We start from the raw sequence: 18,385 nt of genomic DNA on the forward strand, positions 1-18,385 counted from the left end.
CGTAACCCGCCCTCTCCAGAGGATTCAAAACGCAGCGACCCGCCTGGGCTTCAACCTACCCAGACGCACCCATGTTACCCCGCTCCTCATCTCCCTTCACTGGCTACCCATCATCTTGATGGGTAGCCAGTCTTCTTGAGACAACCGTCTGGTGGTCCCACCGCTCAAGAGCGCCCGGTCCCAACACAAGCTCTTCTACTGTCTGGCCCCCCAATGGTGGAATCAACTCCCCACCTCCATCAGAGACACTGGCTGTCTCCCCACCTTCAAGAAAAGGCTTAAGACGCACTTGTTCCGGGAGTACAACGGTACTTAGGAATGATTTGCTGGACCTGATGCTAGTTTGTTGCTCTTGTTGGTTAGTTGTAACTGATTTAAAATTCTTGTACTCGATGTGAAATATTTTACTGTTGATTGCTTTTCTACAGGTACACTCATGCAATTTTTGAGGTTCATGTTTAATTGTAACTTGTTTAACTGTATAATCTTATGGTTCTTCCCTTTGGCACTTATTTGTTTGTTTTTTTTGGGCAAAGTTTGCAGCGAGCCTTGTACCTGGAGCTGGGTACCGCTTGTAATCAACAGCGGAAATCGCTGTGATCTAGCCATGTCTCGTTGAAAGTACACTTTCCCATTTTCCACACGTAGCCGAACTTTAACAAACTCTGAGGAAGCGCAGACGTATTTCGCGGTCAGGTATTACATTTATAACAGGATTTGTAGTTTTATCACTGTGTACATATACCAACACCAATATCCCCCAGAAAGAACTACAACACACCGAACCAACGTTCTGAGGGCAGCGTTATGCTGGTTTCGTTTGTAGAGCTCCGCTTTGTAGGCTGCGACTCAATACTTTTTTTTTTGCTACTTTGTCATAACTTTCTGCGGCCAGCGGTTCTGGAAATGAACGAGGGGAAAACCTTTTTTAGGCCTGACTAAATGAAATTTAAGACCTCGGATGAAAATCTGGCCGTTTTTAAGACGTTTTAAGGCCTTAAATGTAAAGTTCCGAAATTTGACTTTTTAAGACCCCGCGGGAACCCTGATGAATAAATGTAACATGTGGCAACAGTGTAGTTTAATTGTTTTGAGTTTATTTGATGTGTTTGCTAACTTGGTGGTGCAAATGAGTTACTAATGAATGTAGCCTATTGTTAATGGAGTTATCATTTATTATTTTGACTTCAGACTACACTTTTCTGCACTGGTGTAGAAGTGCAAGACAGCAAATTAAACATCTTCAGACCATCAGTGAAGGTTTTTAAATGTTTTGTGTGGATGCTACACTAACAGAAACCAGCAGACTATTATCACGATACAAATTTTTTTTGTCACTAGCCTATTGATATTGCTTATAATATTAAGCTTTAACACATGATTCTATACCATTAAATACACAACTGCAGACAAATTTACAGGGTTAATACTAGTGGTGGGCATAGATTACTTTTTTTAATCTAGATTAATCTCACTGTAATCTTGGCGTTAATCTAGATTAATCTAGATTAAAATGGCTCATTTGAAAATAAATGACAAATAAGTCAAACGACAATAAGTAAGTCTTTGAGAATGCGCCAGATGGCGCATTAGACCAGGAGCTCATCTCCTGTTTCCAAAATGCATCACAAACTGCTTGAGAAAGCTGTTCTACTATGATAATGGGTGATGAAAATAAATTATGTTCAATAAGATGTACTTGTGTTTATTAGATTAGTTAGCTTGGCTGATAAAGCTGTGCTGACGGGCTTGCCTCGGTTGCACTCAAACATCGTAGTTTGACGACGACTCTTCCCCTGCGCTACATCAGTGCTTGGCCCGGCATCTTCCGCATTAGCTAAGGGATGCTTTGCGTTTAGATGGTATTTGAGACCGGAAAAACTCCTACAGTAAACTAATTCCGCATAGCACAAGGTTCAAACAACCTTAGTCTTGTCGAGGTTTCCATTGGGAAGCTTCTTAAAAATACATTTTCCCTGAAGCAAACCAGGCGGCTTCATAGCTGCATCCATGTTAGCACGTCATGTTTGATGTGATAATTTCATACACATGGCATACACACAGGTTCGAAGACTTGTTCTCGCCCCCTACAGTGCAATTCGGCTAGGTATACATCCGCGCTAAAATATCAAGGTGAAAGTCATCATAGCTTGCGTAGTATAGACCCAGCTCCCAACCCAACTTTGAGAATAGATTAACGGCAATATTTTTTTTAACCCGATCGGCGTTAACGCGCTGCGTTAACGCCGATAACGGCCCACCACTAATTAATACACAGTAGCTTAGGGGCGTAAGGTCACTTAAGCTCTAGAACAATTATTAGGCTATGCCTAATTTAAGGCAGCATCAAAAATGGGAAAAAGGTCAGAATTAATAACACGTAGACCACATATTAATCCATTTTCAGTCTTTAAAAAGCAATGTTTTGGCTACACAAAGGAAAGAACAAAATTATCATTTAGAATAGGCTACAAAAAAGAAAATACCAACAAAATATTAGATATCCACTGCCTGTCTTGTAATTCTGAAAGTTGTTAAATTTATTAGGCTGAACATCAACATGTAACATCAAGTATAGCCTAGAATTTCCTTATTGTCAGGACCATATCCTGACAATAAGTAAAGAACATTAGGCTACATGCTTTGCCTGGATAACTGGATCTAGACCATTGAATGTTTAGGAAATCCCAGTCAACAGACTATAAAATGTTTTTAATGTCGAAAAATTGTGAAAAATTTAAGGGGTAGACAACAAAACACGGAAATGAATGACACATTGAGAAGGCAAGTCATCTTCTGACCTTACCTTTGCTCTGTGCAAAAAGCTCCAAAATGATTAACTGGCAAAAACGTTATAACTATAAATTTACTCTAAAATGTATTTAAAAGTATGGCGACGGCATACTAATCCACAAGTAGATGTGACGACGTAGGCTACTTATCCAGAAGTCCTTAGGCAGGTTCTCCGTGGCCCTTTTCGCCCGCCATACATGGGTAACGTCTTCTACACTTGTGTCTCGCAAAGGGAGTGATTGACGGCTAATATTAACCAATCTAAAATCTGCATTAAGATTTTAGATTCTTAGATTAAGAATCTAAAGATGAAGTTTATGTAACGTTGGATAGAACTGTGGACCGGCCACTTGATCAGCTCACAGCAGGCACCTTCTGTGCAATTCGCACAGAAGCACACGTTGCGACATAACAGTTATTTGCACTTGCACAAATGCTCCTGTAAGGAGTTGGAAAGACAGGAGGTCTGCAAACTTCTCCCTTTTGGCACACAGCTTTGTGGGTCGTTTATTCAAGTAGGCTACAAAGACGATAACTTTTGAACCGAAAACGTAGCTGGCTACCCACAATGTAGCTCAGACCTCACTGCGCCCTTAAAAGGTGCAGTGTACACTTGAACCTGTCCATTGAATTACATACAAGAAGTCTGCTACACACAATACACACGTCACACAGATCATTTCGGGAGCATATGCATCCAAAATGCCTGCAATTTTGAGCCTTAAAAATGAGAAAAATCGAATAAGTACTTTTTATCTGTCGAGTTAAAGAAATTGCCCTCTCTATATGGTCATTTTATTTAAACAATTTATTAATAATAAATAATTAATATGTATCATTATCGGGATAAAAAAGGATCTCTATCAGGATATGAGATTTTGGCCATAACACAGCCCTACAGCACATTATCAGTAAAACATTTTTACTCTACACACATTGCGTTGCAGGTCGATTTAAGGTGTGCGCCTCAAAATGTTCTGCCTGTGCCCCTAAAATTCAGTTAGGGGCTACTGTGCTCCTAGTAAAAAGGTTAGTCTAGAGCCCTGATACGAGTAGCTAGTTTAGGTATGAACTAATGTTTGTGTGAAATACCGTATTTCCAATGTACCTCATATCAGCCAGTTTTCCAAAAATAAATTTCAAGCTTAATTACGCTTTGGGGAGCATATTTTCAGTTTGCAGATGGTAATGTTTAAATCGCGATTCCAGCTAAGATACTGCCAGAGTGACAACGTAGTTAGAATCAGCTTGTTTCAAACGGGTGTCTTTAGTAACCTGTTAACAATTCTGTAAAATTAGCCTAAAATGCCTAATAAGAGAAAACCTCATTTAAATTGAAAGCTGTTCTTGATCAATTTGGTACAGTTAAGTACTACTTTGGAGTAGCATTTATTTTAATAATAATTACAATAAATGTATATCAGAAAATACTGCTTGGTTTGTTATTCAACCCAGTATCTGATTGCACTATTGCACTATGTTGACCACTCATGCTGCTCATTCTTATATATATTTTATTTTATATTGAATTTTTTTTATTCTTAGATTGTTTAGGAATAGTTAAACTTCTGTACCTTTACTTAATTTAAGATTTCGTATACGTTTAGTGTTTGCACCTTCCTGCCACAGTAAATTCCGTGTTTGTATAACATACATGGCGAATAAACCGAATTCTGATTCTGATTTTAAGATTGATGACTAATAATAACAACAATAATAAATCCTAATAATAATAATAAATTATCCTCAGACTCATGCTTTCACGCAGAGTGCATTCTTTCATTCTTTCACCACTTCATCTTTGTTTTCCTAGTCCATTTTGACATGATTTGAGATCCAAGTGTCAACAGCTACCAAAACTATGCTGTTTACACCTTTTGCGCAGACTTAAGTTTACGGTTCGAAACTTCCATGTTGAAAGCGACCAATCTTAAGAGGGTCAGTGCCTCCATAGGTTTCCGCCCCCAAATTGTAAAAAGTAATGTAGACTCGCGCAAGCAGAAATAATAATAATAAATCCTAATAATAATAATAAATTATCCTCAGACTCATGCTTTCACGCAGAGTGCATTCTTTCATTCTTTCACCACTTCATCTTTGTTTTCCTAGTCCATTTTGACATGATTTGAGATCCAAGTGTCAACAGCTACCAAAACTATGCTGTTTACACCTTTTGCGCAGACTTAAGTTTACGGTTCGAAACTTCCATGTTGAAAGCGACCAATCTTAAGAGGGTCAGTGCCTCCATAGGTTTCCGCCCCCAAATTGTAAAAAGTAATGTAGACTCGCGCAAGCAGAAATCAGCTGTGGGAGCAGAAATTCACTGCACAAGCAAAATTTCACTCCGCGAGTAGAACCCCCATTGCGCGCAAGCAGATTCTGCTTGCTGAATTTCACTGCGAGGCATAAGGTGACAACAAAAATAAACGCATTAAGGAGAAGTGGGTGATCAGACAGAAGATAATGAGAATGGTAGCTCCTAATAGAAGAAAATAAAAATAGAAGTGAGAAAACATTTTTGAAAATGGCACAGTGCCATTTTGTAGCCTGACAGGATCAAACCCTCAGACATGTTATTGGGGAAAATAAGGAGTGAGGGGAGAGGAAAAACCTGAAAATAACAGAAAGAGAAATTGACTACAGTGCAGGGCAACCTTCCTCATCTATATTATAGGCAAGGACTAGTGGACGAGGGCCTCAGTCGTTATATACTTTTGTGTGAAGAACTGAGGAGTGGGGGTTCAGCCCATAATCCCTTCTGGAAGACATGAAGCCAATACAGGACCCTTTGGAGGGAGGGAGGGGAGTAAGTGAGCGAGCGAGCTGGTGAGAGAAGCTACGTTCACACTGCAAGCCTTAATGCTCAATTCCAAATTATTTATCAGATCAGATTTTTTTTGCGGTCTGTTAACATTGTCCTTTTAAATGGGGCCAATATCAGATTCCAGTGTGAACTGGCCGCAGTCCTGAACTGCCCCTCATGCGCAAAAGAACAAAAACAAAAACCTCACCAGTGACGCCGCGTTTCCGGCGTCACTGGTAACTAATAAAGTAACTTGTAATCTAACCTAGTTACTTTTCAAATCAAGTAATCTGTAAAGTAACTCAGTTACTTTTTAAAGGAGCATTCAGTAATCAGATTACTTTTTCAAAGTAACTGTGGCAACACTGCACCTCACATGCAGGACGCTCTCACACCTGTTAAACATGGAGTTCAGTGAAGTAAGTTTTCAAGCATTTTTTATAGTCATGTTCGCATTCGCTGGAACCCAGCGAATGTGTGAGCGAATACGGAGGACGAGGATTAGGAGAAGAACCACATTTTTTTTAAAGGCTTTTTGTGCAGCAGTGGCTGATGGACTCACTGTGACGAATGTTGATCACAGGTGACATAAAAGTTGCACAAATTCCAATTTGACAGTTCAGATTAAGGTTGCATTTCCAAATATCAGACCTGTATACAATTTAAAACCACATATGAAAAATGCCCAAATCTGATTAGAAAATGTGAGATTCAATGCGCTTTGGGCTGTTCACACTGTCATCCAAGTAACAGACTTGTGTCCCATGAGGATTTTGGGGGGGATTTGGGTCACAATCAGCTGCAGTGTGAACGTAGCCAGAGATGCAGGGATAAGCAGACAAACTTAATCTGTGGGCATTACGGCCCCAGAATGGGATTATCGGGGTACAATAATCTACCTAGGCATGGCTCTGTGGTTTTGTGCGTGGCCAGCTTCGGCTTCCTGCTATGCCTTGCACATGGCCAGTTTGGTTTGTGTTGGTTTTTATAATCATTGATGGGCAGGCGAGGGGTAAAGTGATAAACCAACCCCATTTTCTCCCATAATATCAGATTCGTTTTGAAAATCATGGTAGGCCAGACGGGGTTTTTGGTGTTAAATTATAGTGAAATGGTGGATAATAAATTGCTATTAAAAAGCACTTCAAAATATTTATAATGGACATTTTTTGTTAAGTCTAAGGCTACAATGTACCACTGTTGAGGTTATTGTGACATGTTCCATCGTAATCCTAAACATAGCTTTATTTTCCAAAGGAAAGTTATAAAGGAACAGACATTGCAACTTGAGTGAATGGTGCTCTTACCCGAATCCTCCCATGTTGGCGGCTGCTGTACCCTCTCCAAATACTTTGCCGGCCGTGGATCCCATAGGACTGCTAAAGGAGGGGGCAGAACTGAAGGCTGCAGCTCCCCCAAACGCTGGGGAGCCCCCAAAAGCTGGTGGGCTACCAAACACGGGGGCGCTGCCAAAGCCACCTAGATTGGGTAAGAGGGGTGGGAACAGATTTGGGGTTGTTGAGAAGCAGGGGCTGAGAAGAATAAATAGAGAACATTTTTTTGTGGCGTTTGCTGTATATAAAGCAGGAGTTGGAATACAATAAAAATCATTAATTATAAAGGTGTAAAGGCCCGAGAGAATCCTTGTGCCCAAGCATTATTCCAAATGGCAAAATCCATTACAGCAAAGTAATTGCTAGTATTACTTTTATAAGCATGTGTACATCCAATGGTGTGGCCTTGGTGTCGATTAGCCTTGATGAGATTAATTAAATGGTATCACATTTAAAATGTCCATGTTCAGGGACAGTCACATGAACACACACCAGCTCATGCACTCACACACAGAACCAGTGTTGATGGGATTCAATTTCCAACCAGACGTACTGGGCTGTGAAGGGGAGAGCTGTTTAAAGAGAGGAGTGCTGAAATTACAGCCTAGCTAACGGCATGCCAGGGTGAATAATTGATTGAGCTAATGTTATAGGATTACATTCCTTGGATTTAGGCCAATTATAGTGAGGGGAAACATTCAGGAACTCAGGGGAGTTTAGGGATAGATGCTACCTAAAGTATACTAATACAGCTATGACAAAGGCTCACCGGAAACCTTAGTCGAGCTAGCACACTTTTCGGATTTGATGATGCTATGTGTGGAAAATCCCACACTAACTTCCTCTGTCTGCCTCCCTCTGTCCTGGTGGGCGGGGCCTCAGGAGTAAATAAAGGCAGCCAGGTTACCTGTAGTAGCTCTTTGTTCTCAGCTCGCTGGCCTCATGTGCATGTTTTACCCCCAATTGTTTGATCTGTGTCTATGATATGCAAGTGTCCTTTGATTTGACTGCATTCATAGAAGCCTTAGGTCTCTATTGTTTACTGTACGATTCATTAACTATGTCCATATGTAGGGATGCGTATTGATAAGATTTTAACGATTCCGACTCCTTATCAATTCCTGCTTATCAATTCGACTTCTTATCGATGTTCCCCTCTACAGCCATAGGTCTGTGCGTCCTGCACCCCCCCACACACACACTCGTTCTAAACGAATTTCTCAAACTGGCTTTGACTGGCTCTGAAATTAGCTAATACCTACCACCTCTAGGCCTCTTCAGGCCTCTGTTTTCAAAACAAAATCTAGTCGGAGATAGAAACTTTCAGTTTCCTTGTGTTCAAGCTTCTATTACTCAAAACCTTTCAAAACCATTACTCCGACGAATGTCGGAGCTAAAATGTATGCTTCAAACGACGGGACAGAAGATAACTAGATCGACTACACACAATAAAGGCAAATTGCTTCACACAGTAACAAGTGGTTGGGATCACTTTTGAGCAGTTTAGCTCTACCTTAGATAGTTAGAGATGAAGCGCGAACACATGACGTTCCAGTAACTTCATTCCATGCTGTGTGTTCAAATGCTTCTTCATATTTGTAGTATTTCCTCCCTTCGACGAAATAGACTTTTTACACGCATTACAAGTGGCGTTGTTGTCATTTTGTCGTGTGAAATACAACCAAACTTTAGAACGCTTCTTCCTAGTTGCCATGTTTGCTGCAGTCTGTCTATGTGCGAACTTTTATCGTTTATTCAGAGAGACGTTTGCGTGTCCCATTATTAAACTGAGCATATCGATTTTTAATCCATTATTAAACTTAGCATTTTAATTGTTTAACGGCACAGAGAATCGTTAACAGAATCGTTTGCTAACGATTCCAAAGAATCGATTCACTGGGAACCGGTTCTAAACAAGAACCGGTTCTCGATACCCATCCCTATCCATATGTTTAGCTTACTCCTTTTGTTTCTTATGTTTTCCGTTATCAGACAAACCAGATTGAATGGATTTGAACAAACTGATCAAATAAGACTGGAGACTGGCTCATTTGTCCTAACAGACAAACCATTGAGTTGGTGATATCCTCAGAACCAGAATAGCTAGATGATATCAGTAGCCAAACAACTATAATATTTTACACTATGGTTGGTGTTGCTATGGTTGAATGGTGTGACTCTGGATATTAGCAATTGGCTAGAATTTTTGAGTGTAGGGTGTTTACATTGAAAGGTGCTAAAAATTAGCAGCACTGTGACTGCTTGCTTCCAAAGGAAGTATTGGTGTGAGGTCACACTGTGCTACGGCTAAGGGAAGTACTGTAGCATTTTTGCAGTGCTGGTTTGGAGAGATAAGGTGACTAGTTGTAGCTCATACGATAAAGGAGGATGCATAGCTTTTTCAACCAGAAGGAGTTGGTGGGATGGCTGGGGAGGAAGTGGTGTGTGTGATAGAGAACCACCTGCCTCTGTTTCAGAACCTACAGTCATGGACAAAAGTACTGGCAGTGACATACATTCTGTGTTTGCAAAGTTTGCTGCTTCAGTTGTTGTGGTGTGGTTGTGGTGTTGTTTCACATTGTTACTCAATTATTGTGATCAGATGAATTATAAATAAAAGCTTCATTGGTCCTCCCAAAATAAAATTTATCACAAAAACCCACATTTTACAGTTTTTGGGCCCTGGCATAAAATTACTAAGTCATATCATCAGCACATGGGAAAGTGTGAACTAGTTCTATTCAGGTGAAATCACCATTCTGATTGACTGCTGTAAAAGAGGAGACTATTTGCATATATTGAACGTTTATGCCAATAAAAGCTTGTAAAACCTATGAAATGTGTATTACTGTTTTTCAGTATTCCATAGAAACATGGAAAAATGATCCACAAATACTGAACCAGCAAACTTTGCAAAACAAAATGACAAATTTACCAGTCAGACACAGGAGCTGAGAAGCAGCGTGCAATTCTCCCAGAAGGACATTGATGATCTAACAAAGAAAAATGTCAGAGAGACAATTGCTTGTGTGGAAACCAAAACAATGCAGGGGAAATTGGCAGATATGACTGAGAAAGTGGACTACTTGGAGCGTCAAACAAGAAGGAATAACCTTGTTGTGGATGGCATTCCTGAGGCCCAGAATGAAAACTGGAAGGAGACTGAAGACAAAGTCAGGTGTGTAATCAATGAGAAACTTCACCTGGATAGTAGTCAGATGGTGATTGAACGTGCACATAAGACTGGCAATCCATCCGGATATTCTGGAAAGAGACCTAGGCCTATCATGATCAAATTCCTCAGATACAAAGATAAAACATTGGCATCTATGTGAATGAGGACTACACTGAAGTCGTCAGGCAAAAGTGTAAAGGCCGATATATGCTTCTGCGTTTTTTGAAAAACGGACACATGGGAACGCCCTCGTCTCCGTGGAACCCCCTCTACGAGCTCTCCGTCAGCCCTCGGAGAACTCCGGAGAACTCAACGTGCACCTCCTGAATTTTCTAACTATCCGTCGTAATTTCGGAGAGCAACGAAGAGCTACGGAGACCCCCTTGGCTGTGATTGGTCAGTATTAAGAACCGCTTGCGTCAGGGGCGGGGTTGTCGTGATAAACAGGACCAACAGAATCCTTTGACCGCCATTGCTGTAAGTTTTCACAATTCATATTTCAGCTAAACAGTACATGTAAATCAGCATCTGAATTAAAATGTGACGAGAAATGGGCAGTGTAGTTGCTGAAAATGTGCGTATTTTATTGATGAAACGGCTAATTTGTAAATTTGCTCCGACTTCTCGATAACCTAGGTAAATAAACACTCCACGACGACTTACAAAAAAGTTGCGCCACCTACTCTTCTGGCGGTGAATTGTTTTCAGCACCCACAGCCTACGGAGAACCATAAACGAAGTCTATCCGTCCGTATCCGTGCGTATACGTGCGCCCGCCCATCCGTAAACGGAGACACAGAAGCATATTTCGGCCTTTAGGTGACATAGCCTACATCCGACATGACAAGCTTATTGTCCATCCCCCTGCCCAAAAGCACAAGAATTAGAAAGGCAACAACGGCCAGGAGCTGGAGCCAGGAACTGGAGCGAGAGACTAGTTTGCTGGTTTCCTTAAAGGGCTCATTCACTCCAAAACCAAGTTTACCTTGTCATAGTTGAATAACAACAGTTCGGTGGGTAAAATGGACATACCGGGAACCTCAAAGTCTGACACCTCTTTCTTATGCAAATCTCACAATTTGAAACTGCTGCTGTAAAAGGGTCTGTTTCAAAAAAGGCTCCACCTTTTTAAAATAGAATAAAAAGTAACCTGACAAAGATCTGGACAAACATGCATCGTGAATTGTGAATCGTGAACATGACAACATGGGTTATGTATTTGAATTAAACACAGTCAGGTCCATGAAATAACGTTAGCCCCATTGCAAATAAACTAAATCATCACACATTCTACCTATGCTAGATACAGGATACATTAGCATTGCTAATGACTGTTAGCAACAACATTTTGACTACAGCTTGCGGTTGTGATGAACATAAGGTCGGAACAGCACCTGTTTTCAGCAACAGCTTCATAGCAAATCCTGCTTTACATTGTCCTACGTTTTCAAAACTGTCCTCAGTGAAATGGTTCGAGCAAATGTGTAATTGAGGGTCGAACTGCACAGGGATCTTCTCATAGACAAACATCACAGCCCGTCGAGTGTTTGGTTCCTTGGGAAGACTCTGAACAGTGTCAGCATTCCCTGTACAGCCTGGAACACTGCATTTACGACCATAGTCCATTTTCAATATCCTTGAAAAATATTCTTCTTTGTAATTCCGGGAACTACACAGAGCAGCGTGCAGCAAATTTTGGGGCGTGACAAAGGTACAGACCAGGGGACAGAAAAGGTGGAGTTTTTTTTTGTTGACCGATTTACAGCAGCAGTTTCAAATTGTGAGATTTGCATAGGAAAGAGGTGTCAATGGACTTTGAGGTTCACGGTATGTCCATTTTACCCACCGAACTGTCGTTATTCAACTATGACAAGGTAAACTCGGTAAACTCGGTTAAACAAGGTAAACTCGGTTTTTCCAAAATAATGGGGAGACAGACAACTGGAGGGGCTTCCTTTGTGGAATCAGAAGGCATGTTTCTGACCAAACCATCTGATATAGTGAATTATTTTAATTGATTTCTTCATAAATAAGGTCCATGCACTAAGGCAGAATATGGACAATACTGATTCTAATTGTCTAAAGCTCATAAAAAATAATGTGATGTTAGACAAGAGGTGCACTTTCCAGTTTAATAGTGTGGAGGAGCGGGAAGTAAGAAAGTTGTTGAAGTCCCTGCCCAAACACAGCTCAGTGGGTACTGACATGCTGGACAGTAAAGTACTTGGCCTGGCAGCTGATGTTTGCGGTCCGTTATGTCAAATATTAAATGCATGCTTAATGAAAGGTATTTTTCCTACTATCTGGAAAGAAGGTAAAATGATTCCATTACCTAAAGATGGCAGACTAGCACTCACTGGGAAGAACAGTAGACCTATCACTATTCTCACCAGTTCTTAGTAAACTGATGGAGAGAATAGTCCACTCACAAATACAGGAATACTTTGACTGTAACGGCTTGAACACAGATTTCCAACATGCTTATAGACATAATCATTCAACTTGTTCCGCCTTTACAGTAATGACAGATTACTTGATTTTAGTGCGGCATTCGATGTCATAGATCACAATCTACTTATCGGTAAACTGGAATTGGATTTAGTCCAACCGCCATCCAAATTATGAAGAGTTATCTCACAAGTAGGATGCAAAAAGTTTATTACACTGGCAGCTGGTCTCACTCTAAGATCTTGGACTGCAGGGTCCTGCAAGGGAGCTGTGTAACACTCAGAATTACTTGATGGAACTTCTTAAAGATAGAGCCTTAAAATGTGAATAATGATGACTCAACAATCTTTAACCTTGGTTTATGAAAACTTGTAGTATTCCTTGTTTCGCTTTTAAATAAAATAAAATACCCTTAATTAAACAAAAGATTGAGTAATGTATCACTTTCAATTCACATGTACATGGTTACTATGAACAAGGATACTGGCCACATATCCTGTCCACAGACAAATACATTTGATTTCTTTACCAAATTCAAATAAACAAAAGAAAACTAGATGTCACAAAACACAATACTTAAATTCACAAAGAGCACAAAAAATGACTAGACCATGACAACCATTGAAATGTACATGAGGGATGTGGAGTATTGTAATGAAAGTACTCTTCAGTTTTGCAATTGTGGCTGGTATGAATTGCTACCACACCGGAGTACGATAGTCTTTAAGGCAGTACCTTCCGGAAAGATGAATATTCGCATGCAACTTTCTCTATCCTTATGTCGGGCGGCTCGCCATCCTTGGAACGGAATCCTACACTCCTTACTTACACAATCTTACACTCACAAAAGACCTGACCAAATCCTTGAATCAACTACGCAGTTCTTTTCTTTATACTTCTCTTATCTTTTGTCAAGATAGTATAATGTGCACCACTTATTATTAAATGAAAATAAAACATACGTATATCACTTTTCTTGGTTCACGTTCAGATTTCAGCTTTCACTCTTCGTTTTAACAGCTTTTTTCTGCGTGCTCACGTTCGTTCACCTCAAGCGTGGGGAGTGAGCCTACATCACACCGTGAGCTGATTGGCATAAAATCAAGTGTTCATCATTACATTTCTAAATCGTGATTGGCTTATTGGTGGCAAAGCCACTTAAGTGTTTCTACCTTTTCTTATTATTATTATTATTATTAATCATCTTCCTCTCCCATTGGAGTCTATGGCAGCCGCTAGAACCGTATTGTAAAAAGTTGTGAAATTTGGCACACTTTCAAGACAGTCCCTTCTTTCTTTTCACCAAGTTTCATGTCTCCCATTGGAGCGCTCTAGCGCCACCAATGGGTCAAAACGGGACTTGTGTTTACACACGTAACTTTTGAACCGTATGACCGATTTTCAAAAATGAGGTACCGTTGGATTCCCTGGGTCAAGGCGAGTTCAACACACCCTAAGACGTCAATTTCCGGTTATATAGATTTTCCACCATTTTGAATTTTAAGAAAAGTTTTTTCGCTTCTCCTCCTTCAATTTTGGTCAAATCTTCCCCAGAATTGGCACACATCATCGTCACAGCAACCCACACTAAAAATCTCGAAAGGATTTTTGAATTTCAAAACCGTTTGTCCGGTACAGCCAATCAAAATCGACAGCAAAGACACCAAACAGGAAGTTGGGTCATATCTCAGCAAATTCTTGAGAAATCAACAACAAACTTGGTGTGATGACTCGGAACCCTCTTTTGAGGATGTCCAATCAATTTGGTGTCATGTGATCACTGGGCGTGGCCGCAGGAAGCAAAAATGTGTTTTGGCCAATAACTGTTGATTTGTTTGCTTTTATTAAGTGATTCCTTTGTCTCATGATATCTTGGGACATCCTGTGTGTGACACATGATAACTTGTGATAATATCCGAATTGATGCGGCCGCCATTTTGAATTCATTGAAAGACTTTTTTTCTTTACTCCTCCTACAAATGTTGTCCAATCTTCACCAAATTCGGCAGAGATTATCTTCAGACCAAGCCTCACAACGCACATCACATGTTTTTTTGATTTTCGAAACCGTTTGCCTGTTACAGCCAATCAAAATGTGAAGTTAAGCCATCAAACAGGAAGTTGGGTCGTATCTCAGCAAATCTCTGATGGATTCACACCAAACTTGGTATAGTGACATCCTTAGAACCCTGTTCTAAGGATGTCCAAAATGTTTTCTGGGTCATATGACTGCTTGGCCACCTCATTGCTGCTTGCAGCTATATTTCTAAATAATTTGTTTAGTTAGAAAATAAATATTTTGCTCTAATTAACCTTTAGATTTAACAAATAAATAATTTGTAACCTGGTCTTTTTTTACTGGGTTACAGCTGCCTTGGACCACTCTTATACGCCATCTTCACAAATGATTTACCATCAGTATTGTGTCAAGCAACTGTACAAATGTATGCTGATGATTCCACATTGTATTATGCTGCAAAAACTGTCAGTGAACATGACAATGTTTTATCAGCTGAGTTAAATATGGTTTTTGATTGGATAAAACGAAAAGTTGGTACTGAACATCTCGAAAACCAAATCAAATATCTTGGGATCGAGTCATAAACTGTCATCTAAACCAAAGATGAGTTGGAACTTGTCTGGGGAACCTATAGAACAGGTATATAAAGTAAAATTACTAGGCACAATAATAGTCAGCTGTCATGGGCAGAACATATTGATACCATAGTAAAGAAGATGGGTTGTGGTATCTCTATGGTGAGGACATGTCTTTCTTATGTCCCTATACACATTGTGGGACAGGTGGCTAAATCATACATTTACATGTAGTCATTTAGCAGACGCTCTTATCCAGAGCGAATTACAGTAAGTACAGGGACATTCCCCCGAGGCAAGTAGGAGAAGTGCCTTGCCCAAGGACACAACGTCATTTTTTTGGCACGGCCGGGAATCAAACCAACAACCTTCTTATTAATAGCCCGACTCCCTAACCGCTCAGCCATCTGACTCCCTTAACTCTCTTTAATTTTATGTCACCTGGATTATTGTGCACCTGTAAGGTAATCTACATCTAAAAGGTAAAAAAAAATTACAAACTGCCCAAAACAGAACTGCCAGGTTAGTATTACATTGTCCCATAAGAACAAACACTATCAGTATGCACCGTCAACTCTCATGGTTAACTGTAGAGAACAGGCTGGTTTTCAATACAACTACATTTTTCAGAAACACTTTTTTTTCTCAACCCGTCTTCTTATATAACCAAATTGTTAGGTGTGATCATGTTCATTCTCATTTGACTAGGTCAGCTGATGATGGCCAGATGATGCTACCATGCCCAAAATCAAATGCTTTAAAGAGAACAGTTATTTATTGTGCCATCAATCATTGGAATAATTTCCCACTGAATATACGTAAAATGAATAGCAAAGTCTCTTTCAGGTACCATCTGAGAATGCACTATTTAAAACTGAGTGGGGAGTAGGGAATGGACATATTTACTGTATGAATGTAATAATTCATGTAATACTGTAATAAATTATGCTGAATAATTTCTGATTATGTTTATAATGATGTCGACAATGTTTACTGCTTTTAGGTTATCATTGTTAAGTGACTTTTTTTCCTCTTTGTTGAACCCCAGGAAGATGACCTCATCCCATTTTGGTGACAGCTAATGGGGATCATTTTAACAATAAACAGACTGTTTGAGCAGTTGCTTGTGAAACAGTTGACTGACTGCGTGAATTACGTTCAGGCTGAGATAAGAAGAGACATGTAAGGTTCATGGGTTAATAAGGTGATTTTGCTGCTATGGGGCAATTTTGTGATCCGTGAGAAACAATAGAGACTGCTTAGTTTTTATCCTGTAAAGTAAGGATGGAGCCAAACAATTAGTAAGGACTTTGTGATGGACATGTATACTGATTGGATTGACTAATGTTAGAACCATCTTGTATAAAAGACGGTGTCTGTCTTGGGTCTAGTATGACTCTATCCTGAGGCATGTCGACTAGTATGCTGCCTCTTGATAGACGGATCACAAAGATCTTTGTTAAAGTACTTTTGGGGAGTCAGATGGCTGAGCGGTTAGGGAATCGGGCTATTAATCAGAAGGTTGCCGGTTTGATTCCCGGCCATGCTATTACGTTGTGTCCTTGGGCAAGGCACTTCACCCAAATTGCCTCGGGGGAATGTCCCTGTACTTACTGTAAGTCGCTCTGGATAAGAGCGTCTGCTAAATGACTACATGTAAATGCAAATTAATAAATATTTGGTTCAACACAGCATCCTGACTATTTTCTCATACATTTACAGCAAAAATTCCACCACAGCATTCAAAAAGGAGGAGAAAAACACTCAAATAAAAAGGCACTGAAAGGCTTTGATTCAGTGTGTGAATTATACAGTTTACAAGTTTGATGTGAGTCCCTCTAATTTGGATAGTTGATGATCCAGTGTGTCAAAGGGGACAGGAATGTCATGGGTTGAACAGAAGAGCAACTCAATTTGACAATGGCCCAAAGGACATCATTAACCTGTTTACGCTCCTGTTTCGCCCGCGAGACAAAAATGCTGCCTCCCCCTTCCTCAGTTACGACGCACTAAATTCTAAAAAATATATTTTTTAGACGCTACACATGTTATACATCGTTGGAAAGCTACGATTCTTGTGCTTCCATTGAAATAAACCAATTCAAGATCAAGTCGCAATAGCAAGCAAAGTCAACGTCTTTTTCCGGTGAACATTCCTTCAACAATGCCAAAGAAAAAAGTTGTACTCACCCTAAGTTGTTCAAATAGGTCCAGGTGTGCAAATCATGCCATCAAAACTTGATCTGCGTAAGTCCCAAGGGTTCAAAGTATCTAACCATGTAAAGTAATTCGTCCAAATACAATGTTTTACGTTCATGAATAGCCATTATCCTTTGTTTCATTATGCAAGTTAGCCGAAGGAAGAAACAACTTGTTCACATAAAAGTGTTATTTTCTCCGATTTATCAACGGAGTATTTACAAAATGAAGGTCTCAAAATGTCCGTTGAACCCTCCCCTTTTGATTGACACCTTGTTCGACCCAATAGGAGCTTCCATGCCCCGTTGACAGCCCTCTAAAGCCAACTAGGTCTGTGCGTCCTGCCCCCCCCCGCCCCCCCCCCCCACACTCGTTCTAAACAAATTTCTCGAACTGGCTTCGACTGGCTCTGAAATTAGCTCGTTAGCCTTGTAGCTGACAGCTAGCTGAAAATGCCAATACCTCATTTGTATGCGTCTGTGGAGCCTTCAAAATAACAGTCGATTGCGCAATATGGTTGACAGAATCAGTGTTCTTTGTGCGCCAATCCTTGGAATCAGATAAAGCACTCCAATGTGTTCATGCTTCAGTTTTTGTGTTTCAGTATTACTAATTAGGGATTTAGCTATTATATATGATATTTCTAAGTACCAGAGATGGGCCAGAGATAACAATTATGAAAAATAATACCTTTTTATTTGACCTTGACCTTGGTTACAAAGGGTCATTTTGGAGTCTCCAAAAGACCCTTTTAGAAAATTCCTGGATGTACTCTTATAAAAACATGTGTCAAATATGAATATATTGTGGTATTATGTTTGACTTTTGATTTGAATTGGGTAAGGCTTCAACCTGTGGTCCAATTTAGTCTTCCAGATAATACCTACCACCTCTAGGCCTCTTCAGGCCTCTGTTTTCAAAACAAAATCTAGGCGGAAATAGAAATTTTCACTTTCCTTGTGTTCAAGCTTCTATTACTCAACACTAGAAGGACTGACAGGGGTCCTGACAACAGGGGACATAACTTCAGAGTGTCAG

The 18,385-nt window shown here is 40.1% G+C and overlaps 1 protein-coding gene across 4 annotated transcripts in view; it reads right to left on the reverse strand.

The window, feature by feature from the left end:
• Positions 1-18,385, reverse strand: part of nup214 (nucleoporin 214) — a 141,017-nt gene that overhangs the window by 12,986 nt on the left and 109,646 nt on the right. For 3 of the 4 annotated variants that reach the window (XM_062484629.1, XM_062484628.1, XM_062484627.1), the window contains one exon: positions 6,904-7,075. The exons of the other annotated variant lie outside the window; for it this stretch is intronic. In XM_062484629.1, the coding sequence (XP_062340613.1) occupies positions 6,904-7,075 (172 nt within the window). The remainder of the gene's footprint in view (positions 1-6,903; positions 7,076-18,385) is intronic. 4 annotated transcript variants of the gene reach the window in all.

This window comes from Osmerus eperlanus, chromosome 18 (assembly GCF_963692335.1).
Source record: "Osmerus eperlanus chromosome 18, fOsmEpe2.1, whole genome shotgun sequence".
Taxonomy (NCBI): Eukaryota; Metazoa; Chordata; class Actinopteri; order Osmeriformes; family Osmeridae; genus Osmerus; species Osmerus eperlanus.